The 27,169-nt window shown below is 41.0% G+C and overlaps 1 protein-coding gene across 19 annotated transcripts in view; it reads right to left on the bottom strand.

The window, feature by feature from the left end:
* The window catches only part of itpr1b (inositol 1,4,5-trisphosphate receptor, type 1b), a 105,316-nt gene that overhangs the window by 9,555 nt on the left and 68,592 nt on the right, over positions 1–27,169 (bottom strand). For 12 of the 19 annotated variants that reach the window (XM_039796658.1, XM_039796667.1, XM_039796663.1 and 9 more), the window contains 15 exons: positions 26,247–26,509; positions 24,657–24,857; positions 23,146–23,256; positions 22,623–22,718; positions 22,417–22,551; positions 21,785–21,892; positions 21,050–21,281; positions 18,178–18,300; positions 11,211–11,386; positions 10,549–10,713; positions 10,008–10,197; positions 9,587–9,679; positions 8,110–8,258; positions 6,048–6,213; positions 4,732–4,892 (listed from right to left, as the gene is read on the bottom strand). In XM_039796658.1, coding sequence (XP_039652592.1) covers positions 4,732–4,892; positions 6,048–6,213; positions 8,110–8,258; positions 9,587–9,679; positions 10,008–10,197; positions 10,549–10,713; positions 11,211–11,386; positions 18,178–18,300; positions 21,050–21,281; positions 21,785–21,892; positions 22,417–22,551; positions 22,623–22,718; positions 23,146–23,256; positions 24,657–24,857; positions 26,247–26,509 — 2,369 coding nt within the window. The remainder of the gene's footprint in view (positions 1–4,731; positions 4,893–6,047; positions 6,214–8,109; positions 8,259–9,586; positions 9,680–10,007; positions 10,198–10,548; positions 10,714–11,210; positions 11,387–18,177; positions 18,301–21,049; positions 21,282–21,784; positions 21,893–22,416; positions 22,552–22,622; positions 22,719–23,145; positions 23,257–24,656; positions 24,858–26,246; positions 26,510–27,169) is intronic. The other 7 variants (XM_039796664.1, XM_039796668.1, XM_039796673.1 and 4 more) reach the window with 1 other exon arrangement.

Below are 27,169 nucleotides of genomic sequence, written 5' to 3'. Positions count from 1 at the left end.
TATAGACCTTAGTGGTCCCCTAATACTGTATCTGAAGTCTCTTTTATATAGGCCTTAGTGGTCCCCTAATACTGTATCTGAAGTCTCTTTTATATAGACCTTAGTGGTCCCCTAATACTGTATCTGAAGTCTCTTTTATATAGACCTTAATGGTCCCCTAATACTGTATCTGAAGTTTCTTTTATATAGACCTTAGTGGTCCCCTAATACTGTATCTGAAGTCTCTTTTATATAGACCTTAGTGGTCCCCTAATACTGTATCTGAAGTCTCTTTTATATAGACCTTAGTGGTCCCCTAATACTGGATATGAAGTCTCTTTTATATAGACCTTAGTGGTCCCCTAATACTGGATCTGAAGTCTCTTTTATATAGACCTTAGTGGTCCCCTAATACTGTATCTGAAGTCTCTTTCCCAAAATTCAGCCTTGGTGCAGAATTACAGCCACTAGAGCCAGTCCCACAATGAGCTTTCATCAGTATGTGCCATTTCTGTGTCTGTAGCTATAGAGAGCTGAAGTCACGCCCCTTCCGGTGGACCTTGTGGGACCTTAACTCAGAAAAAATATGAACGGTAGTGAACGGGGAGAAGCAAATTACTTTTTTATCCAGTTTGAATTGAGCCATGGATTACAAATATGATGTTCGTCAATTTAAAAGATAATCTTTCAACCAAGGAGAGTCTCAGGTAGCCGTAGGTTTGTCCTAGTACCACTTGGTTTTGTGTGAAACCGCTCAGTGAACTACATCTCCCGTCTCACACAATCTACCTCACCTAGCTTGATGCTCGGCTTGCTCGCTAGCTAGCTAGCTTAGCTCTGTTAAACAACACATGTAACGCTATCTTAACTGCTGTGTTTTATCCAGTCAAGTGTTTTCAGCAGAAAAGCAAAAGAACCAGCGAGATCCTCTGCTCATTAGAGTAACGTTACATCACCGGTACGATATACAGAGACATCGTAGCTTCAGCGAGACGTCATCCATGCGACATTGAAGTGTGTAGTCTTTCTAATTACGTATTTTCACAGTCTTATACTTCAACAGTTTAACAATAAACGGAGACTTTCTTCGGATGAAAAATAATATTTTAAATTGACAAACATATTTGTAATCCATGGCTCAATTCAAACGGGATCAAAAAATAATTCTTATCCCTCCATTGACTCTCGTTCATATTTTTTCCGAATTAAGGTCCCGTGGACCGGAAGTAGAAGGGCGGGACTTCGGCTCTCTAGTGAGGAGGAGAGAGGGGAGGGGCAAGGTGGGGGTGTGGCCTTTTTGTGTGCCACTTTGCTCGTTTGAAAGCCATGATGTCTCTCTCTCATGGGTGGGCCAAATTCTCTGGGCGGGCAAAGCAGAGAAAGGGGAGGTAACCTTGCTCCTTATGACCTCATAAGGAGAAGATTCCAGATCGGTCCATCTGAGCTTTCATTTTCTCAAAGGCAGAGCAGGATACCCAGGGCTCGGTTTACACCTATCACCATTTCTAGCCACTGGGGGACCATAGGCAGGCTGGGGGAACGCATATTAATGTTAAAAAACCTCATAAAGTGAAATTTTCATGCCATGAGACCTTTAAACAATGCTCAATTGGTACTAAGGGGCCCAAAGTGTCCCGAGGAAATATCCCTCACACCATTACACCACCACCACCAGCCTGCACCGTTGATAAAAGGCAGGATGAATGCATGCTTTCCTGTTGTTTACTCCAAATGCTGATCCTACCATCTGATAGAGCAGCAAAAATCGAGACTCATCAGACCAGGCAAAGTTTTTCCAACCTTTTATTGTCCAATTTTGGACAACCTGCGACACAATTGTAGCCTCAGTTTCCTGTTTTTAGCTGACAGGAGTCAGTAGACCATCTGTTTCAAGGTACAACGTGCGTTCAGAGATGCTCTTCTGCATATCTCGGTTGTAACAAGTGGTTATTTGAGTTACTGTTGCCTTTCAATCAGCTCAAACCAGTCTGGCCATACTCAACGTTTGCCATCAACCAGGCATTTTCACACAGAGAGCTGTTGCTCACCGGATATGTTCTCTTTTGGACCATTCTCTGTAAAATCTAGAGATGGTTGTGCGTAAAAATCCTAGGAGATACTCAAACCAGCCTGTCTGGCACCAACAACCATGCCACAAAGTCACTTAAAATCACCTTTCTTTCCCATTCTGATGCTTGGTTTGAACAGCAGATCATCTTGACCATGTCTACATGCCTAAATGCATTGAGTTGCTGCCAATTAACAAGCAGTTGAACAGGTGTACCCAATAAAGTCGCCGGTGAGTGTGTATATCATAATAATAATAAAAAAAGAAAGAAATATAAAGCAAAAGACGGTTGTACGCTTTTTGATGGTTCAATAACTGTTGATTATTTTTATTTTTTTATTTAAAAAGGAGTTATCCTCACACTGCTGATAAGCAAAAACCATGAGGCTACGTCCTGGGTTGCCTATCATGAGGTTATATGCAGTGTAAGACTTGTGTTTTAAATAATTAAAGCAAGGCATTGTTGCTTAAGGGGATTAACACATTTTGTGCCGATGGCAGACTGTCTGAATGTTAATTCTCCATTCACAAAGCTGACTGATGCGTTAATACTTTGGAAGCATTCAAGGTCACGGAGGCAGGGATTACAAAATGCAGTCCTGGGACTCTGGGATAGATGAGGTAATAAATAAATAAATAAATAAATACTGCCCATCGCTGGTGCAGAGAAACAAAAAGGCTGCAGTAATCAACCCTGTCCAAACCCATATACAGTGCCTTGCGAAAGTATTCGGCCCCCTTGAACGTTTCGACCTTTTGACACATTTCAGGCCTCAAACATAAAGATATAAAACTGTAATTTTTTGTGAAGAATCAACAACAAGTGGGTCCCAATTATGAAGTGGAACGAAATTCATTGGCTATTTCAAACTTTTTTAACAAATAAAAAACTGAAAAAGTGGGCGTGCAAAATTATTCAGCCCCTTTACTTTCAGTGCAGCAAACTCTCTCCAGAAGTTCAGTGAGGATCTCTGAATGATCCAATGTTGACTTAAATGACTAATGATGATAAACAGAATCCACCTGTGTGTAATCAAGTCTCCGTATAAATGCACCTGCTCTGTGATAGTCTCAGAGGTCCGTGTAAAGCGCAGAGAGCATCATGAAGAACAAGGAACACACCAGGCAGGTCCGAGATACTGTTGTGGAGAAGTTTAAAGCCGGATTTGGATACAAAAAGATTTCCCAAGCTTTAAACATCCCAAGGAGCACTGTGCAAGCGATAATATTGAAATGGAAGGAGTATCAGACCACTACAAATCTATGAAGACCCGGCCGTCCCTCTAAACTTTCAGCTCATACAATGAGAAGACTGATCAGAGATGCAGCCAAGAGGCCCATGATCACTCTGGATGAACTGCAGAGATCTACAGCTGAGGTGGGAGACTCTGTCCATAGGACAACAATCAGTCGTATACTGCACAAATCTGGCCTTTATGGAAGAGTGGCAAGAAGAAAGCCATTTCTTAAAGATATCCATAAAAAGTGTCATTTAAAGTTTGCCAAAAGCCACCTGGGAGACACACCAAACATGTGGAAGAAGGTGCTGTGGTCAGATGAAACCAAAATCGAACTTTTTGGCAACAATGCAAAACGTTATGTTTGGCGTAAAAGCAACACAGCTCATCACCCTGAACACACCATCCCCACCGTCAAACATGGTGGTGGCAGCATCATGGTTTGGGGGCGCTTTTTCTTCAGCAGGGACAGGGAAGATGGTTAAAATTGATGGGAAGATGGATGAAGCCAAATACAGGACCATTCTGGAAGAAAACCTGATGGAGTCTGCAAAAGACTGGAAGATTTGTCTTCCAACAAGACAATGATCCAAAACATAAAGCAAAATCTACAATGGAATGGTTCACAAATAAACATATCCAGGTGTTAGAATGGCCAAGTCAAAGTCCAGACCTGAATCCAATCGAGAATCTGTGGAAAGAACTGAAAACTGCTGTTCACAAACGCTCTCCATCCAACCTCACTGAGCTCGAGCTGTTTTGCAAGGAGGAATGGGCAAAAATGTCAGTCTCTCGATGTGCAAAACTGATAGAGACATACCCTCCGCGACTTACAGCTGTAATCGCAGCAAAAGGTGGCGCTACAAAGTATTAACTTAAGGGGGCTGAATAATTTTGCACGCCCAATATTTCAGTTTTTTATTTGTTTAAAAGGTTTGAAATATCCAATAAATTTCGTTCCACTTCATGATTGTGTCCCACTTGTTGTTGATTCTTCACAAAAAATTACAGTTTTATATCTTTATGTTTGAGGCCTGAAATGTGGCAAAAGGTCGAAAAGTTCAAGGGGGCCGAATACTTACGCAAGGCACTGTAAACCTGATCGCTGGAGTCACAGCACCAACTGTGCGTGTTTTTTTTGTTTGGAGTGAAGGTTAACCTCAGTAAAGACCACAACGGTAGCGGATACAGTTTTGCACGGTACTTCTGCATGTGTAGTCTCTAAAGCAGTAGCAAAGAAATGGGGACATAGCTTTATTTTTGAAAGGAGGGGAGCTTGAAGAATTGAGGATTTGTTCACAGCAAGTATATTTTATTTATTCTGAACGTGACCCTCTCTCAGTTTACCTATCATAAGCCCTGCTGCGTATACTGGAACGTTTTCATTATAGTTAGGACTTTTAAACAGTTAAAAAGCTAAATGCATGTGCATGATGACATCCTTACCCTGATCATTTCGGCCACGTAGCTCTCAGGGCCAGTGTACTCTGTGGAATCCTTCACCTTCACCAGGACGATGAAGAACAAGTAGTGCCACATGTTGTGCTCAACTTTGATGTGTTCTTCAAAGGTCACCGTCTTATTGTCAAACTTGTCTCTCTCCAAACCTAGAAATTAACACACACACACACACACACACACACACACACACACACACACACACACACACACACACACACACACACACACACACACACACACACACACACACACACACACACACACACACACACACACACACACACACACACACAGCTGTCTCAGAGTCAGATTTCTTTGGAAGAGTGAAGAAATATACTTTGTGTGGAAACATGACATAATCATTCTTGTGACCTAAATGAGAATGACTAACTGAAAAAAACAAGAGGAAATGGGGTCACAAGGCAATGGCCAGACAAAACAGGTCAGCTGAGATCTGCTAAAAATGTTCATGTATTTTTTATTTTTATTTTTTTGGCACACCATATCTCTGTAAACCATTTACATTCTTGCATTGCATTTGCACAAGACGACTAACCCTTAATACTGTCGGCCAACACAAAGCGGTAAAAATGACCAGAACTGACCAGTGATTGTTCAGAAGTGTTCAGAGTGTTTAGTGACGGATGAAGCCAGTGTCTGCGTGAGTGTACAGTCTAACATGGTCAAGACCCATATGGCAACAGGAAGAAACACTCCTCCACAGCAGCACCTGCCATGACTAAGCATTCATTCTGGGAAGAGGAGGCGTTTTGTTGTTTATACTACTCAGAAAAAACAGCCCCCATTTTGCACGAAGGCCTGATGTGAAGCTGCAACACGGCAATCGCACGCTCATACAAGAGCAAGCTCAGAGCAGACCACTAGTTTGATTTGTCTGGATTTCGTCATCATCTGCAAAGCTCGGCATTCACACCTGCTGATTGTACTGCACGACTAATGCTATACGGCAGCGTTTTAAGTAGCGCCTGCCGCTTCGACTCAAATGGAACTGCAAGGCATTTCCGCCTTATTTATTCTAAGAAGGGAGTATACGACAGTATACAGCGATGCTGGGAAAAAGACAGGAAAGGTGTGTCAAAGGTCTTGAGTCACATTCTCCATGTTTGACGAACAATAGCGCATGTCTATAACTGCTGAGTAGACAAAATGCCTTTAATATAAAAAAAACAAAAAGTGACTAAGACAGCAATTAAATGGCCTTAAAAAAAAAAAATTGAACTAATTTTACAATATCACCATGCAGAACGACATTGAAAATGCATCTTCATTCGTTTCCTCACCGCAAATAAAACATGTTGTCTTCAGGATTTCCTCTTTTTTCTGCTTCTCACTCCTCAGGTCAGCAAATGTGTCGATGATGACACCAAAGATGAGGTTGAGGACAATGATGATGACCATGAAGAAGAAGAGCATGTCGTAGATAACCCTGGCTGCAAAGAGGGGCTCCTGTTGAAGCCAAAGAGGAGACAACTTGTGAGAGAGCGAGCAATATCAGCTGGTGTCACACTGGGAATGCCATTGTCACAGTTTCATGGCCAGGCTCCCCAGAATATTTCAGAACTCAATCAGCCCCTACTCCAATTCCAGGCCTCTTAGATCTTCGAATCAACTGTTTTGAACTGTTCCTCGATCGAGGCTAGTGGGTCAAGGGAGATCGTGCCTTTTCTGTGGCAGCTCCAAAGCTTTGGAATAATCTCCCACTTTGTCTCAGATGTTCCCCCTCCATTGGTAGCTTTAAAACACATCTCAAGACATATTTGTTCTCAATGGCCTTTGGTTGCTCTTAGAGGTTTTTAGCATTTTAATAACATATTGTACTGTATTTTCTTGTTTTTATTGCTATTTTATTTTTATTTGTGTTATTTTATGACTCATTTTGCTTTGATTTTAGTTGTTGTGCTGCGCACTTCAATTTGGACAGTACATTGGTCAACTTTGGTTGTTTTAAACGCGATATATATATATATATATATATATAAATAAACTTGACTTGACAGTGGGAATACGGGCCTAGTTTAGAAATTCAATGTACAGTAGGTTGCAGAGAGCTTGAATCACCATCCTATTGAACTATTACTCAAATATTTACAAACGTACAGTAGGTTTACAAGTTTGCTTTCCTTAAGGTCACAAAGTCAGATTTAATAATGATAATAATATATTTTATTTAAAGGCGCCTTTCTCGGCACTCAAGGACACTGTACAGGGATACATAAGACATTTAAAAGCAGCAAAAAAATATATAAATAAAAATAAAAGAACCATTTATAGTATTTATTTTCTCATTAAAGAATTTGAGCAAAATGGATTTAACTAATTTGCAGATATGCCAACAAGGCTGCATGTTGACCGTATTCATAAAAAAAAAAAAAAAAAAAAGTTATATCAACAACTGGTGTTATAAAAAAAGACAGAGATTTAGATGTTGATGTCATTTTTTGTTGAGCAGATGGATTCCACTAAATAAATATTAAGTTGGTAATATTAGTCATATTTATGTATTAGTAATATGTATTCAAGAATTTAGCTTACAGTGAAAGCTCATCATTTATGTAGACACTGATCTGTTGAGTAATATTTAAAACTGAGAACTGAATCTAAGAAAATATTCTACATTTTGTAAATCTAATCGGTGAAATGAGTTTAATTGCTAAAATAAATCATATGTCAAGGAAAATGGTATGTATGGAAATATGGAGCCTATTTATATCACATTTCACTGCTGTCACTGGTGTGACTCATAATGCCCTCTTTGCACACAGGATACTATGCATGAGCCATCCTTGTGTATCAAACACAACCTGACACAACTGAAAACAGTACAGAGAATTTACATGGATGATAAGCTAACTGAGGTTTAATGTTATGAAAATCCTTCGCAACCTTTGACCTTTCTCTTATTAGACATATTGTAGCCTTCACTGCACTTCTTACAAAGCACCTTATCCTTTGGCTATAGAATTACCTAACCACCTTTTTTGCTTATTGGTTCAAACATGTTATGTACAATCCTTTTTGTTAAGTTATTATTAATATAAAACAAAATCATCATTAAAATGTTCACTATTAAAAGATCTAATGTCAAGTTTTCTCCATCCACTTTAATTTAATTCAACTTAAATTCATTTTTGTGTGTGTTATAAGGCATGTGATGCTATTGAATTTTGTTATTGAGTGGTAAGATGTCCAAATTCACTATAATCTAATAGCTTGTGGACTGAAATTTTAAGGCAGAAAGGGAAAGAATAAAAATCATAATGATACTGTTTTTTTAAAACTTATAATCTCAACTCAACTTGGGTGCGATTTCTTCCTTGTTGTTTGTGTTTTGGTGCTTTGTACCTCTTTGGATGGCTTCCGCAGGACATCCCCAACACCTCCTCCACTCCTGAGGCCGTGACTTAATACTGTGACAATGCACATGAGCAGGGAGTCACATGATCGCTCCTTGTCCTCGATCACCACCGCTGACGGCTGGATGGCAAGGGAAGCTATGGAGACACAACCAATACGGTCACATAGTCATTTCTTGTTTAGGCTGAATGCAAAGCGTTGTCTGCTCCGTCAGCTGCATTGCTATAACTGGTCATGCCTTTAACCATAAATCCAAGAATAGAGGCCATTAAGACTTTAGATCCAATATACACTCAACACTATATATGCATTTGAACCCTCACATACTCGCATTGAGGGGGGGGTCAGGGAGTTCTTAACAAGTCTGGGAATGTTCTCAACTATCTACAAAAAAAAGTCACCAGACTACCTTAATTAGATAGCGTGGTGGTGATGGATAGGGAAGCTAAGAAGTCACGCCAGTGTGAGGATTCAACATGGTTGGCTGATCAATTTTAAGGTGGTGCATGTTAGGGCTGCACAATATATATACATATATATTCTTTTTAACCGTTATCGCGATATCAACTTGAACACACAATGAACACATCGCCAAAGGCTGCAACATATCGCGAAAAGACGCTCAGAGATTTTTTGAGTTAGTTGAAAGAGAGTATGAGTAGAAAACTGCACTTTAAAATGTAACTGTCATTCTTTTTTTAGTGCTGGACTTTATGTTCAATTCAATGTTCAATTTGTTCAATAAAATGTTGAAAAGGATTTTTTTCTTGCTTTTTTTTTTAAATTCAACAAGCAATTTGCTGTATTTTAGCAGAATACTGAAAGCAGCATAAATACAGAACTGAGTACACGCCAATATCGGTTTATTTGTCGCAAGTAATATCGTTATCGCAATATTCAACAACGTTATCGCATATCGCATCTTGTCCTCATATCGTGCAGCTCTAGTGCATGTGCTCATCTTTGATTGGAGGCTTTTCTTATCAAGGTCAGTAGGTTTGCAGGAGCTTGTTGTTTGCTGTGAGCAGCTCTCTGCGCCATCACTGAGTGACCCATTGACCTGCTTGTACCTGGTGCTAATTAATCCCTGACCTTTCAACCCTGGCCCCTGTCCCCTGAGACGCACAATGAGCCTAAACTCCTGGTCTTTGACCCAGCTCCCTGAAAGCCCCCAATTGGCCCAACCGGGTTTAATCACATGACCACCCGGCCGCCTAGACTTACAGCTCAGTGGGACAAATCTCCTCTGGCTGAGTCAGTCGTCTGCGAGGACATAAAAACCTTCACTTACTCATAGACAGACAGACATAGACACATAGACAGACAGACTTAAGGACACAGTCACGCACTTGGGAATCTCTTGAGAGACATGCATGCACAAACACGTGGATTCAAACCTAAAAAGGACCTTTGATCCCGACTCCCAGTCACACACACACAGTATCCTTTCATTTTGTCAGCCTACCATCCATCACGGCCTCTGCCGAACAGTTCTCCCCATTCTCTTTTTGGCACACTCCACCAGAGAAGAACTCTCCCACCATACTGGCTCCATGCTCTATTTAATTGGGGAAACAAGACATTATGCAACTGTAGAATTTGTATTTACAATTTGTACAATTATTATTCCCAATGCAAATGAATGTTGAAATCCTTCATATGCACTTATTGGTGATGCGAAAAGCAAGATAGGTATGGTCAAAAAATGGAAATGCACGCACATTAAACTGGACTCAAACTTTTTTGGTATTCACACCCAACCAGTGTGTATGTTAGTGCTGCAGAAAAACAGTCCATGTTTTACGTTGACTGTCTGGGTCAGGGAGGTCAAGTACTTTATGTTCAGCCCGGTAAAGGAGTGAGAACAACTCCGTATTTCAACATACCTAGTGTTTTGTTGGGTATCCTGTCGACAGCCAAAATGAAATCGTCTTTGAAGAAGATATAGCCCACAATGGAGAAGAGGTAGACGAGGATGAGAGCCAGCACAGCTGTCAGAACAATGGAGCGCCCATTGCGGGTCACACTCTTTATTACGTTCAGCAAGGTCTCTTCTCGGTAAACCAGATCGAAGAGCTGAAAGAGGAAGGATTCAGAGATAAAATGGGTACACATTGTTTGTTTGGGTCATTGCCTTTATTTAAATCTCCTTGCATCCATCTTATGGTTAAATGATGTTGGCGGAGGATACGTGAACCTTTATGACCAATCAAATGGCGTCTAAACCCCATTTTTAATTCATGGTTCTCTGTGTTACAGCGCAAATTAACAGTGAAAACGTGTACACTATGCTGTCTTTATTTCTAATCAGGACAAGTTGGACATTGCATTGTTAGCATACCACTATAGGAAAGGATGTCTAAGTCGGTACATATGCATATATGGTTAGTAATGGTAAGATTATGTGTTGTGTGCGCGCTCACGTACTAGCAGGCTGTAAAAGAAGACATGAACGAAGACCCCCAGGCTACAGATAATCAGGTAGAGCAGGTGGTACAGGAACTCCACATCCATGATCATGGCTATGTAGCCACGTGTGAAGGTTCCACGGTTCCCGACGAAGCTCGTAAGGAAGATCACCTTATTACATAACTGGAGAACAATGGAGAACACAGAGATGACATGTAGAGAAAGAAGCCATGTTATGATGAGTGCACAGAATGTTCAAACTGAGAAGGGAAGGTTCACATATCAGGAATAATCTATTTAGGTAGGATTTTGCTTATTGTTCAGACCGCTAAAAATAAAGTGGATGTGGTTGACCTTGTGAAACCTCCTGCATCAACGCCCAACGGCGATGTGTGACATTTCTATTAGCAGCAGTAATGCTACCTCAACTGTTAAACCAGTGTGTCCATTTGAACGTGAAACCTGGCTGAATGCTTGAGTTGCCTTGTTCCTGCACTGTGCACACAAGACAAGTCCCGTATCAATAATTTTATTGTTTCGTTAATGTTTGGCATGGGACTGCGCCGGTTGCCAATTTCAGTCAACCATCTACAGGGCAATAAAGCATATCTAATTGTAATACTGCATCCGAGTTCTGCACAAACGCTAACTACTTTCTGAACATGCTGTTACACACTTACATTGAAACCCCCCAGCAGGAGCAACGTGGGCTCCAGGCCTACAGAGAAGATCAGGCGCAGGATGGTTGAAGCAATGAGTGCCCGGATACCGTGAGGCTGAGGCAAGACGATGACAATAGCCAGAGAAACCAGCATGGCCATCCACAGCAGGGCAGACAGATGGGGCTCCAGGGTACCTGACAGATGAAGGAGGTCACATTAGAGAGAGGGGTGACTCTTTCCATTCAATCATTAGTTATGTAGCCAACTATTCTTAGTGAAATAAGCTTTACTCCAATTTATCTTTTCTGCATATTTAGAAAGAATTGTGACATGTATGCAGTTTTATAGTTGCAGTAAAAGTATGGTGAGTGGTATATTCTAATAAGCCGGCATGTGACATAGAAAGGGGAGCCAAATCTGTATGGCTTGTTGAATCCCATGTTTTCTGATCTAGGCAGCCCACAAAAACTGACTGGGTTGTCTTATTTCACAGTTTGTGGGTTGGTAGGCACTTCAGATACCCAAATATATGTGCACAAGTACATAAAAGGTGTGTGTTTAAAAAAAAAAAAATCATATGTCCCCTTTAATACCCAAATGCATTTATCAAGTTAAAAAGGTCAGACAGGTTTTCTTTTCACTGAGACACAAATAACTCTACTCTGAACGTCTCTGCTGAGGCCTCGTTCTTCACGCCTCTCTGTGTACAGATCACATGACAGGTACTTGTTACATAACCCTCGGTTGGCTAAAAATACACCTGGCTCCGGCTAAATTCATCGAGATGGTACTGGGCACTGCATCGTAACATGCTGCCTGGGCGCTTGGACTTGGCAGCCACCCTAGACAGAGTGTTTTGGATGTCACACACCTACAGTCTAACACCATTCATCTCTCTTACTTGCTTACTCTGCAGCTATAAGAAGATAGAGACAGAGACTGGCCATTACACTAAACCACTTACACTTCAGTAAATTCTACATTCAGCCTGATGTTTGCTACATGATGAAAATTGAGATTTTACTTTGCATATCTAAGTTTCCCTTATTGTTGGCAAGTGTCTGAGCTATAGCTCCGTTGTCTACTTGCACGGTCACATTCGAGCAGAGCCTGTCACAGGGTGGAGGCTGGCACTTTGACTTCTACTGACCAAGGGTTACCCAACTACTACTCTATACTGGGATTCCGGGATTGCTCCGGTGTTACCGGAAATTCCGCAGGATGCACCTCTTTACGGCCCGACGGTCTGTTTCTTTCCGCTTTCTTTGTGTTGGAATTTTAAACTCCGGTGGATTTACCAGGACTAGGGTTAACTGCTCCTCAGATCTCTGCAGGGTGAATCCAGACAGCTAGTTAGACTATCTGTCCAGTCTGACTTTTCTGTTGCACGACTAAAACAGCTTTCGAAAGTACACATGTTCCACCAAAACAATTTCCTTCCCGAGGCTATTTCGCAGCGGCACCGGGGCTCCGTCCGGCGCAAAGCGCCCACGAAGACGATTGTGATTGGTTTAAAGAAACGCCAATAAAACCAGAGCTGTGGAGGAAGGTCTGGCAAAACGAGACTACCCGACTAAATACACCCACCTGACTTGAACATCAGCATTAACCTACAGAAGGCGTACAGAGGAGTTATTCAAGGTGTTTGTTTCAAGTACATCAGCACTACCGGCCACTGCTGGGAAAAGGTCCCAATCACAGTTACACTTTAATCAAACCACCTAGAGAAAACATCCACTTACAGATGTGAGTAGATGTTTTCTATTCAATTGTCAAAAAAATTTTAGGCAAACTTTTGAGATGTCACAAAAAAAGAAATGCTAATAAGGTGTGTTTCCATCAACTGGTTTAGAGCAAATAAACTAAGCAACAGCAGAGGTTGCTAACAGGAAAAAAAATCGCCTTGGCCATTTACAATAAAAAATAAGTGAAGTCTCAATTTAGCAAGTTTTAATTGTTCTTTCATGTCCGCGAGTATTGGCCATGTTTCATGCTGTCCGGGGAGCTTTACACGTTATGGAAATTAAGGCTGCTCATTCTTCGTCGATTAGTCGACTAATTGGTCGTTTTGGTCTTAGTCAACTTAGATTTCTTTAGTCGATTAATCATGTCTGATGCTTTTTTCCTGCTGAATGACTTATTTCCAATAAACGTACGAGCACATCTCTGGTAAACACAAGAATTAAAGTGGTGCTTTTGCATGACTCTTTGCGGAGAAACTCAGATTTACAGATCTGTCGATTAAATCAACTAATCGATTAGTCGATACAACTGAATGAGTGTTAGTCGACTAAAAATTTCTTCAAATCGAGCACAGCCCTAATGGAAATATCCAGAAAGAAAACGACAGCGGAGACAGGTGATCAGCCTAGCAAATCCAGTTGCCTTTGCTTATCAGAGAACTACCATGACCTGGATGACTGAGAACCTTTACAGACATACTTCACTGGAGTAGTTTGGTTAACTCAAGTTTTACAAGCAGTTGGCTTAATAACAGGAGACATGCATCCAGGACACAGTGCGAGTACGTGTGTGTAGACATTAAATATTCACTATTGAGCAACTTAACACTGGCTGAGCTTTTTTATTTTCACATGAAATGGCTTCAGTTTGGACCCAACATTAGTGTGTCCTGGAATGACCCGTTGAGCTCCCCAAAAGACCTTTAACACTAAAAACCACATGAGGTTTCTAGAGCTAAGCTAACAACCTCTGTTTTTTGTCTCTTCTAAACCGCTGTGAGGAAGTTCAAACAAAAGGGACCTCGCCGTTTGACCCCAGACAGAACAATTGAAAGTTTATGCGAATCACAATGTGCATCTTCTCTCTGCTACTCTGCACTGGAACAATGCAGGCCTTAATGGCTGCGGCTTTTCACATCCCCACAAATACTGGCCTCAAGGAGAACTGAGAAAAAAAAGGAAAGGAATAAGAGACAGCAAAACAAACAGAAAACTGAAACTGCACGTAAAAATTCAGGTCTGTCACCACATTCCTTTGGTTTGTGAAAAACCTCCTGTCATGCAGGAAGTGGTATCTTAGACATAACCCTTTGAATGGATGTTTCTCTAAAGTAATCTAACACCTAATTAGTGATGCAACACCAGACTTTTCCAGATTTTCCCAACCTAAATGTGGACATTTAGGCCACATGACAGAGCGTGACTGATCAGGGGTTAATATGGCAACAAGGTCAAATATGTAGATCCCACAAAGGAACTGAATTACCTTTGGTTTTTGTAATTTATGGTAAAATAGCTAATTTAGTTTGTTTTGGTTTTTCCTACACCCTGAAGAAGGCTGCTTTGTGCCGATACGCGTGGGTTGCTGCCAAGTTCTATTTTTTTATGTAAGATTTCAATATGAAATAGCCATCTGTAAAAAAAAATGTTCACAAGAAGAGTGCCTTGGACCTTTTTTTTTCTCTTTGAAGTTTTTGTTCCCTTTCCAAAGAGCACCTTCATCCTTTGTTTTGAACTTCTGAGCACTCCGGAGAGTGGTTTAGTTCCACGTTCTTTATACATATTCATTGAACTATATCAGAGTTTACAATGAAATCTAAAATATTTCAGGGTTGGCAAATTAATGAAAATGTTTTGTGATGAAAAATGCATATGAGGAAATTCGATTGATATTTCAGAGCTGACCACAGCCATTAGTCTATCCAATTAAACTAATGGTTACAGCTCAGGTCCATGTTTAGTTGTCAGCAATTGCTACTTGCAAACACAACAACTATGTGACAGAAAGATTGAAGTACTGTAGTTGAGCAGTTTAAGTTGGATTTGAATACCGTATGTTATGCAATATTATTACAAAAGGCTGTTTAGTAAATGTTTGTTGTGTGTTTTTTATTCTCTATTTTCTTCCTCAGAAACATGTCAAACTTTGAGGATATTAGAATTTGGGTGTTGTCTCTCAGTGGTGGACACTTCTTTTTTTGTATTATGACCAGGGCTTTTAAATTGACACCCACCAAATTCGGAGAAAAATTTACTTTAACGGGTAACATTATAAAGTTAATTAAATAAAGCCAATTTGGCTGGTGATGAATGAAGCAAATAAGACTGCGTCTGAATCGGCAGGCTGCAGAAACGACGCAACAAGTCGGTGTTTTCCGCCAAGAAATTTGGGCGGTTTTGTGGTGTTTGGCTTGGAAACGGAATCTTTATCTGGCAACACCGCTACTACCACAAATCCTACATTTCCCATGAACACTATGTCGTGACGTGTCATACAACCGTTGACTACGTGCCTAGTGTGTATATCGATTACGAGCTACGCCGAATATATCTGCCATCAACCCAAATAAAACAATTTAAAGAAACATGGATGCTTAAATGTATTCAGTGGCACTCATAATCTGGTTTATTTTCCCTGGAAAAAAATGTGGCTAGTGGAAAGTCTGATTGGCTGGTTACTTTCTACTACGAAATCTACTACCCACTTTGGCTGGCGATCAAAAAATTGAATTTAAAGCCCTGATTATGACACTGGCCTATCCTTCTCCTGCACCAATACAACAGGCAAACAACTCTGATCTATTAACAACATTTAAGTTTAAAACTGTGAAATGATTTATAGCAGCTTTGATACAGATTAACAGATCAATTATAGTATTTAATGTTGTGGATTAACTGAGAGTAATGTAAGACGTCTGACTTTTTGCTGTATGGAAATCTACCTCTTATCAGGTAGGTGTCACTTTCAGTGGTATATTCCACAGTCAGTAGCATGGTATGGTTTCCTGCTAGAGTTTCTGGCCTTATCGGGAGACCACAGTATTAACGTAAGTCTGTATACCAAACACACAGAAACACAGCTTACTATCAGAAGATTACTCAAACTGAGAGCAGAGAATAAGACTAGAAATCTGATAACTTTTTAGGGCTTGTGTTGGTCAAGCTCAGAAAAGGTAAACAACACTGCAGTTCAATATTAAAACTATCTGCTAGGATTTTATTCTCATCACAACTCCACTTGTGGTGAAACTCACTTTGGGAGGTGTAAGGCTACACCCAAACCACAGGCACGAGAGCACAGAGTGTTCTGTAAATTCCTGTGCGTATGTAACAATAATAATATATCTAATGCACGTGATGTGATGCCACATGCCAACTGCTATAAATACATGTTCTGTATGATTGCAAATGCTGGGATGGGACTGCTCAAGCTACATCAATTAATTAAGGTACCACGTGTCCAGGGGAAATCAAATGTTCTCATGACTGCACTCCATCTTCTGTAGATTGAATCTGTAGTTTTTTGTTTTTTTTTAAAGCTGGCTTAAAGCAGATCTGAAGTTGCTGTCAGAGCAAAGAGTCCTTAAATGAGTACCCCACAGATTTGGCATTGAATGCATATACCATTGATTGATTCAAGATCTTTTTTATACCACACAATATTCTTCTTTGGCAAAACCTGACACCTACCTTACCTAAAATGCAACTTTAGGGTGTGTTTGGGTATTTCGGGGTATGTTAGTAGCAGCTAATATTGCCTTAGCCACTAGCCTCAAGCAGAAATGAGAAGCAGGCTACAGAGCTCTGGTACGCTCACTTCTGTCTAACTCCACACCCCCAGATTTGTTTCATTTTAAATTTGTAGTCTGACGCTGACTCAGGTGACATCACTTCAGGACATTTATCAGATTTTACACAGCTCCCTCTGGAGCCATACAAAGCCTTATAAAACTTTTCTCTCCTATGCGGTAAAACTACCCAACACCTGTAAACAGACTTTGATTTGTAAAATAGGTGGAGTTACCCTTTAGGCTCAAATCTGAAAAAGTGCAAGCCACACGGACAGAGGAAAAATTGACTGTGGAAATTGGTTGTGTCTGTCAAAATGTTGGTTTTAGAAACCCAAAACTTAGAAATAAGCTTTCAGACTAATCAGAACACAACCTCTGAGAGATCATATTGGCCTTAACTTAACAGTTGACCTAGGGTAGTTGAGCACAACCTCCTCTTAAACACACTAAGCCACCAAATGTTTTTTACCTGGCAGCAAGGAGCTGCACCTGGAGGGCGTAAACGTCCAAGCCTTGACCCAATTTCCGATAATCTCTGCCATACAGGTTGTACACATTGTTTTGAACAATATGCCTCCTGCCCCACCCCTGGCCTTGCACGTTTTTGCCACTCACTCCCATTTCCTGATTTGTAATAGTCACACTCATTATGTTAACCAAAGCGCACAAACACAAGATCACAACAACCTGCTCCAAGGCTATGTTCAGACTGCAGACAAAAGTGGCCCAAATGTGATTTTTTTTTGGGGGGTTAAGTGACCAGGTCAGACTTCTTCAGAAGTAGTGTGAACACACAAATCTAGCCCAGATCTGACTTTTTCAAATCAGATTTAGACCACTTCCATATGTGGTCCTGAATCGGACCCAGGTCTGATTTTTTTCAATGCGGCCGCAGTGTGAACAACCAAGGCAGATTTCGTGCAACTTTTACCTCAATCTACAGCGACATTTGTGGGAAAAAAAACAAAACTCGCGGGAGTTAGCCGTAGACACAGACAGTAACATTAAAAAATTAGGAGAGGCGCTGACAGAGATAATCAAAAGTTGTCCTCAACATCCGAAAGTTCTGAATACACTGCGTCTCTGTGAAGCTATTCACAACGCAGTCCCACCACTCCTGGCTTTGTCTCTGCACCCACACGGACCTCTGTAGTGAATTTGCAGCCATAACCCCGCAAAAGGCCAAAATACTTTCTCTTCATTCTTCTCCTCCTCAGCACCTGCTCATTAATGTTACGGCTGCCATTACACAAACGTTTTGAAATAAAAGCGAAAATGCTTACTTCCTCCATAACCTCCCTAACTTTATATATCTGATATAGGCCACATTTTAAAAGGTAATGTAAAAAAAATCGGATCTGAGCATTAAGACTTGCGGTGTGAACGTAGTCAAAGTGTTAAAGAGCTAAAGAAAAGAGAAAGTTAATAAAGTGAAGAATGTAGCAGACTGACCTCCACGGACACCCTCCAGCGGGTAGAAGAAGGCCACGAGCAGGTTCATGAGCACGGCCAGGTTGAAGGAGATGCTGCTCCAGAACGACATGTTCCTGGAGCACCAGTACAGGATGGGCTGAGCTGGAGGGCAGGGTATTGAATTTCACACAGGTCATTGTACTGCAGTGAGATTACGCAGACATCTCTATATTTACAGTATAACACACCAAGCACAATATATCCAAGAATTTCACTGAACACTTTTACAGTAAAAGTAAAAACACACAATGACTGATCAGTGTTTCACACCAAGGAGGAGCAAAACGCATAGAATAGCAGACTATTAATTAATTTCCAATTTATTGTAGTCAAAGCTAAGAAACACAACATTTTTGCCACGTTTTATGATCTACACTTGAAACCACTCACAAGTTGAATGAATGAGTAATTTCAGTGATTTGAAAAAATGTATTGAATTTAGGGTGAAACATTATCAGTGGTACAGAATTAGAAGGGGTCTATGTGGTGCCATTATTTCTCAGCACCAAATCTGTAAACAAAAGGATTCACTTTGAAGGGTAAAATTAAGCAAAACTTAAATCTATTTAAGTAAACAAAACCAATTTGTCATGCACATTTCACATGCACTACACAATTTACTCACTCACACACACACACACACACACACACACACACACACACACACACACACACACACACACACCTCGGTCAGGAGATCAGTATCGTGCCAATGCTATTTTGAGCCAGACTGTTCATTAGAAAAGAAGAACTGCGGGTGGGAACTTCTAGCAAAAGAAGTCACTGTGACAAGTGATTAGCACCAGCGGAACAATGTGCTCTCATGATTCATTCAGATAGGAGAGAGGTGGTTGTCGTCACGTGTTATCACATTATAGACAAACCATCCTCCTTCAGGCCTGACCATGAGACAGGCCACAACATGTCCCTTCACTGCAGTAGCTGACAGAATCACCCAGGGGGGTCAACAGGGACCTGCCCTGCTAAAAGGGGAAACTCAACGTAGTGTTCAGGCCTGCACGACTACGGAATTTAAGATTAGCGAAAAACAAATGCTTAGTTTAAAATGAAGAATTTCTTATGAGATTTCTCGTCAAAAAAACAAAACAAATCACACATCATCTTTTCTTGATCGCCTGTGAAGAGCTTCTCCTGTCTTGCCTTGCTTGCTGTTCCTGATCTCCCACCTGTTGATTCGGGAGCTATCCTGTGCCCACTACCTTGCCTTGTTTTTTCTCAGTAAGGTTGGGCCATTTCAGAAGTGAAGAATGCATGACTGAGCATGACCTCAAACTGGCAGGTAGATGACCCATTAAGATGGGACACTCTTGGAGCATCCTGCTAGCTCAGTTGAATAAAAGGCAATATGAAAACACAACATCCTGAGTGTGAATCCAGTCAAGGATCTTTATCAAGTTATATCTATTTCACTGCCATCTTTCATGTCCCTATTTACTGTCCTAATTTTGCTTATAATAAAGCAGGAATACCAAAAAAAAGAACTTATTAAATCAAAGACTGGCAGCAGGCTTCACGCTCCATCCATAGCTTTCTCCCTCCAGACAAAACACATTCTACACTGTGATCTCTTAACCCCCAGTTGATCCATCGTTCACAGTTTTAGCTCTAAAATCCCTATTCGCAGTAGCATGAGACTAAAAAGGAGGGCTGGTGTAAAGGTTGATACTAGGGCTGTTCTCGATTGAAGAAATTCTTAGTCAACTAACACTCATTCAATTGTATCGACTAATCGATTAGTTGATTTAATCGACAGATCTGTAAATCTGAGTTTCTCCGCAAAGAGTGATGCAAAAGCACCACTTTAATTCTTGTGTTTACCAGAGATGTGCTCGTAAGTTTCTTGGAAATAAGTCATTCAGCATGAAAAAAAGCATAAAACATGACTAATGGACTAATGAAATCTAAGACCAAAACGACCGATTAGTCGACTAATCGACTAAGAGGGAGCAGCCCTAGTTGATACTCTGTACTACTAAATCCTGCCAGAAGACAGTAATGTCCTTACAAAAGGGATGGACAAACAGAATACAGGAACCATAAGCAATTTCCCAAGTTAAGACATTTTTGTGAATGTGAATTTTTGCGTACTGACCACAACTATTGTGTTTATCATTCACTACATCACTCTCACAGAGCTGACATCACTCTCTCCTGGCTGGAAAACATCAATTCACATCATCTTACCCTTAACTAACTTATATTGTTACTACTGTAACTATATTGTACGTTAAATAAGTTGATAAGTTGCTTATTAAGGTTTACATGCTCTCTCCACTTCCATTCCTCCAGGTTTCAGAGTTGAGGGAACAGAGTAAAGCCCCTTTCACATATGGAAGCTACAACATTGCTGGGTTCAATTATTATAGTGAGTTAGTGGTCTTTGTTTGTTTTTTTGTGGTATAGAAAAAAACAATGTGTTGAGATTGTTTGCAGATATGTATGATCATTACAGACAGATTAGGGTTTTTTTACTACTTTCTACTTCTATTTGGAGTACCTGGAGAGGCATGTGAGGCTGTTTTTAGAGCGTGATCTTTATCCACGGTGCTTTCCAGTGTTGCAAACACGTTAGACAACACAGAAATAGAAAAATAATTGCCTGCCCTACCATTTTTAATAATGGCGTCTCTATTGTAACATAAAAAAAAAATTGCTTTCTTTGGTGGCTGAGGCCTTTTTGGCTTTGAACGTGTATATGTGAAAGAGGCTTTAGCATCTGTGTTCTAATCCGAGGTGAGGGGGGGGAGGGTCCTCAGGGGCCGGGAGGGATGCAAAAGGACAGCGTGTAAACCAGGAACTAGGTTACAAAGAGTTGAGGAAAAAGACGCACAGGGAACCGTGTTTGTGTCACCAGCAGCCTCTTGAGTACCTCGCAGCTTCTTCTGCCAATTCATCTCATTGAAGAGGTCCTCGGAGCGCAGGAAGAAGTCATTGATCTTACTGCCTTGCTCATCCCGCTCCGTGGTGTAGTAGACACGCAGCTTGGACTCTTGGGTGAGGAACTCGCAGATGTTAGGCACAGGGAAGACTATCTGCTCCATGGTACGATCCAGCCGTACAATCTGTACACAACCACAGAAGCAGCCACCAATCAGTCACTGTGGCAGGCAGACAAGTCTTAAGCCTGTACTATTATACTATAATACTATTCATTCAAATGGTCTGACTGGTTATGGTCACAAAATGTGTACTTTGCAATACAAATAAAAGGGTTGTTCTCTTAAGACAGGGGAATTTGCATTTGCAAACAGGAAACAATCAGTGTTGCTTCTTGCCAAACATGCCAAAGATGTTTGTCACTCTGTCAAGGTACACAATGTCACTCAAAAGCAGGCCACGAAAAACATCAAGTGCCCTCAAGTCAACTGAGATGCCAAAACATGTCCTAAGTCTCTGCAGCAGCAACACAGATGTCTTATTATAGATGTCAGAAAGTGGGCAGACAAAAGGGACATTTGGGAATATTTCTCAGCAAATCTTTCAAATTAAAAATACAAATACAAAAATGACAGAAGTAGCTCCAAAATGGCACAGTTTAGATCGAACATGGGACCTAACCACTGACCTCAATCTGAGCTGTGTGTTTGGCATAGAATTCCAGGGCCTCATCACCCTCTCCATATGTCCCCCCTGGCTTCAACATAGCCTGCAGTTCCTTGTTGTGACGAGCTAACTGAAATGACAACACCATGTGACAGTGACAAACAATCAATCAATGACTCATCACAAAGACTGTTTCTATTATCATCAAAAATATTTGCATAAAAGTACACGCATGTTAACTTGGCATGCGCTGCATTTCTGAGCAACATTGCTGGTACTTAACAGCTAGGTAGAGCGCATACTATGTATTCTTCCTTTGAATACACCGACTGTTCTGTTCATTCAACAACAAGGCCTTAGGGTATGTATTGACAGTGGGTGTTCTTGATTATAATTGTAGACATTACTAAATAATATTTGAAACAGACTAGACAGGCTGTTGAGCAGGTTTTAGGAGATGCTGCGCTATTGAGCAAAAAGATAGCGTAGAATGGTGGGTAATATGCCTTTAGCAGCCCCAGAAAATGACACAGCCGTACAGTAACAGTAAATAATTGACCATGTCATGAACTACATTATGTGGCCGTGCATGTGCTACAGCATTTGCACATGGGCGTGTCCACGCTGATTTTTTACGGACAGTTGTTGGCCTACCTGATGCGCCAAGATGTAGATATTATGACCAACATTGCGCGGAGATGCAGAGTGCTCCTCCTCTCCATCTTCACCCTCCTGTGGCTCCTCCACCTCTATCTCACCCTGCATGTAGGCCTTTTTGATCACTTCCACCTGCAAGAATATAGACTGTCACATAACATCCACCTAATACTGTTAGACGACTTGCATGATGTCACACGCACCAGCTCTTTAGGCCTCATGTTGTACAGTATCCTCTCGGCGTTCTCGCTGTCATGGCGACTCTCCATAATTGCAAGAAGAAGCTTTGAGGCGTTATTCTATGACAACAGACAACAGCAAGCAGAATCAACTCAGGTTCATTGTTTTTGCGTGATGACGATCAGCATTCCAAACTGTACACAGGGAGTAGATCATTAAACGGGAAATCCAACTGTAAAAAATCTCACTTTGCCATGTGTCCTTGTTATACACAGTATTTCATGATGGAGTACTTAATGATAAGGTGCTGTCATAACGTATTTTAGCATACCTTATTTAAAATCAACACTGTTTTTGAGACTTTCCTCAGTCAGATTTTTTCTGTAAGGACTTGAACATCTCTAGAGAATGATGTCAATGTGAGTTTTCCATAGGAGTAAGAAACGTATACCATCCAGCAGCAAAACAAACACTAGCACGCCTCTTATGTAACACCAATGTGCTTCTGAAGGGTTTTCCCACTTCCTCTTATTAATAATCACTCACTTTGAGTTCCAGCACCAGATCCATCCTCTTCTTGCCAAGGGGGTTGATGTCATTGAGGATGAGAGCGATGATGATGTCAATACCGTTGCATTCATGAGTGGCAATGCAGTTCTGAGGAACAAACGAAATGAACGTAGTTGAAAGTGTAGACCGGAACAGGAGAGCTACAGGTTAGCACTGAGCAGTAGCAACATTATTATTAAAAAGGTAGAATTCTGATTAACGGGACCTTGATGCAAACAGGCTAAAGCTCAACAACAATTAAATGTATAATATTTAATGTTTTCTGATGCTGCTGGAGTTTTGTTGACATCCTAAATAACACAGAAGTACAGCGGTCCAGTATTACCAGTTATGATCCAATAACAAACACAATCTGTAATCTATTAATGTAGAGGTCAAAATCTTTGATGTCACAGCCTTCAAGATTTTTGTATTGTTGGTCAATCAACAATTCAATATTTAAAAAGCAAATTAATTAATAATACTAATAAATGGCTTGTGGCTAGGGCTGGGCAATATATCGATATTATATCAATATCGTGATATGAGACTAAATATCGTCTTAGATTTTGGATATGGTAATATCGTGATGTGACATAAGTGTCTTTTCCTGGTTTTAAAGGCTGCATTACAGTAAAGTGATGTCATTTTCTGAACTTACCAAACTGTTCTATTCTTTGCCTTTTCCCCACTTAGACATTATGTCCACATTACTGATGATTATTCATCTAAAATCTAAGTGTGAAGATATTTTGTTAAAGCACCAATTGTCAACCCTAGAATATCGCCGCAATATCGATATCGAGGTATTTGGTCAAGAATATCGTGATATCTGATTTTCTCCCTATCGCCCCAGCCCTACTTGTGGCAGCCAAATGGTTTGGAGAAAGTATGTTATACCACTTAAAAGATAATTAATCCCACACAAACAAAAATAATTCCGGCATCTGTCTTTTTCCTCTCAGTAGATAGGAACAAGTCACCGTTCTGGTGCTGTTAAAAAGGGAACTGAAATCAGTGACTGCATTTAGCCAATTGCGTGTTTAGTCATGCCAGTTTCACACTTGCCATAAAATGACCCCACGCCTGCTTGAACAGAGGATGCCATCACCATCACGTGACAAGACCAAGCGATGTTTACTCATACCAAAGAACAAAGACAGGCACGGTGCCCAGAGTCGGCTGTTTGGTTATACTGTTGAAGAAAGACGAGCGACTGCACAGGTTTATTGCAACGGCTGAGTGCTGGCCATGAAAAGAGAACTGCTCAGGTCTATTTACAGTACTACCCAAACAAAATCACCAGAATGAAAACTAAAATAAAAAGTTCACTCCGACGTAAGATGAGGATAACATGATCAAGCAGCTGATAAGAAAACCACATTTGAACATCTAAATGAAACGAGAAGGCTCTATGTTGTTACAGACAAAGTGCTGACCAAAATACTCTTAAAAGTACATCTTAAGTGTGCGCTTGTATACTCCTGCTCTGTGTGTACATGTATCACCTGGTTCTCATGACAGGGACCTTGGCAATACTCAGTCAGGCTCTCCACAGTCTGGTTGATGAGTCCTACGTTCTTCTCATTTATGTAGAGTCCCAGCAGCCCCAGTCCGCCTGTGGTGCTGCCACAGATACAGTCCAGGAACTGAAGTGTCTCACACACAAGATTATAGTTGTTCTTGTTATTCTGGTTACGCAGAAAGTTCTGGAGATGGATGGAGATAAAGTATACATTAACTAGGCATAACCTTTGTTCTCAGGACCCATGTTATTCCCTAGATTTGGGCGGTGTGATATACAGTATCTTTGTGTCTCACTTTAAGGCGGTTACACACCAACCAGACGGCCGACCGTCGGCAGAAAAGCCAGTCGGACTGATCAGTCTCCCCGAGTTGGTCCAAAAAGTGCCTCAGAACACACCGAAGAGACGAGACATAATACGTCTCCATAACAGCAGGCGGCGCTAATCTGTATTGTTGCCCAAAAAATGAAAACTGGCAGCTGATTGGACGAACGCGTCACATGGGTTTGTTTTCTCCGGAAATTCAAAGCCAGACTGTCATGGCGGCTCGTTCAGAATACCATCTCATATTTTACTAAAATAGTTCACCGAAACATGTTTCTGAAAACATTTTAAGCGAGAAATAGGCCGTGCAGTTGCTGAATCTGTCTTCATTTCAGATCGACAAAAGGTCAGTTTATCACGCTCATACCGCTCGCCATTTACGGGTGAGCCCTGACTGCCCTGCCTCCGACTGAACGCGTCAGGTGGGCCAAAATGAAGGCCGACGGCCCTGTCAGACTCGCCAGACTGTCCAACGGCCGATTATCAGGTTAGCGTTAAACATTTTCTGTCTTTCTGTGAAGTGAGATATAAATCAGGTTAGCGTTAAACATTTTCTGTCTTTCTGTGAAGTGAGATATAAATCTATAGCTATATATATATATATATACATATACATATATATACATATACATATATATACATACATACATATATACATACATACATATATACATATATATCTACAGCCATATATATATATATAGTTAAGAGTCATGAGGCTCATTCTACTGCTGTCTTCTTTTTAAGCATGTCAGCCTTTACACCAGCCAGACAATTACTCCATGTCTTTGTAAGGAACAGAAACATCTCACTGAATTGATCATCTGTGCTGCATGGCTAGCAGTAAATCAATAACTTTCACCCACGCTGGGTCAGGATGGACGAGACGGAGTGATTCAGCGTTGAGCCAACTATCATTTAATGAAGGCCTGCCTTGGTTTGGGGTGCAAACTGAATCAGTGCACGAAGGAAGTGTTCTGTCTGGGCTGCTGGAGCTAGCCATTACTAAACACCAACACACACACACACACACACACACACACATCATAGTGAAACCAGACCAAGACATACCAGATATGGAAACAGCTGCATCAGGAAGTTCTGCAAATGGTGCCTATTTTCTACATGGTTTCGTTTCTGTATAACCGAGTGTGGTGATAGACATTCAGAACACAGGTCAGGCATGTCATGGGGGGGGGGGGGTTTAGGTAAAACAAAAAGCAACAACAAAGTGGAGTAATCGCTGACCTGCAGATCTCTGTTGTGGTTCTCACAGAGCAGCTGCATGAGGCGCAAGATGGGCTGCATGATGGTGATGATGACGCTCATCTCGCCTTCCTCCTGGCTCTTATCGGCAGCCGGGACGGGAGTGCCGTCAGCGGCCGCTTGGTGCTCTTCGGCTTCGACCTCGCGGCGGTAGGTGGTGAAGGCCTTCTTGGTGACAACGGCGGCCTCCACTAGCTGCTCCTTCACCTCCTCAGTCACGACCGCCACCACCGGCATGTCTTTGACTAACCATAGTTACAGGAGGGTTAAACACAGACCACTGGAGATATGAAACTGTTTTTTTAAACCAAGGACCCCTTAACTGAAAGAGAGATGTGTAGGGTGGCCTAAAGCCTTTATACATACCTTTGTAGTGCATAGAATACTAAGCTATTTCGGCATGATTTTATATATCATCTTTTAATGTTACACATACTGTACATGTGGCACAGTGAATCCTTAGGATTAACTGTATCTGTGGATGGCTACCTTAGTGACTACCTAACCTATAGGCCAGTAAGCCAGTACGCCTATCATCAGTGGAGAATTATATTTGCTAAATCAGTCCCACCAGAAAAACACGATTATGCGATCGCATAATTCAACGCATAATCAGCCAAAGTCCGCATTTTTTCATAAAATTACTTTTCTGGAAGGACTGGCTAATAATATATGAATCATTAAAATTCATTAAAATGAATCCAACATTCATTTTAAGACATTTTAATTTGGAGGCCCCCCTGCAGTGATTCTGATGACCCCTTACGGGGCCCCGGACCCCCTTTTGAAGATCTCTGTTCTGAAGAATGTTCATTTAGTCATGTAATCATCTACTGATTCATACCATAATCATTTACAGTATATGATTGTCTTAATTTAAGAAAACCAAGGCTTTATCACTTAAT

The sequence above is a fragment of the Perca fluviatilis genome, chromosome 4 (genome assembly GCF_010015445.1).
Source record: "Perca fluviatilis chromosome 4, GENO_Pfluv_1.0, whole genome shotgun sequence".
NCBI classification, from domain to species: domain Eukaryota; kingdom Metazoa; phylum Chordata; class Actinopteri; order Perciformes; family Percidae; genus Perca; species Perca fluviatilis.
The sequence above is the reverse complement of the archived record's forward strand: the minus strand, read 5'-3'. Positions and strand labels throughout refer to the sequence as shown.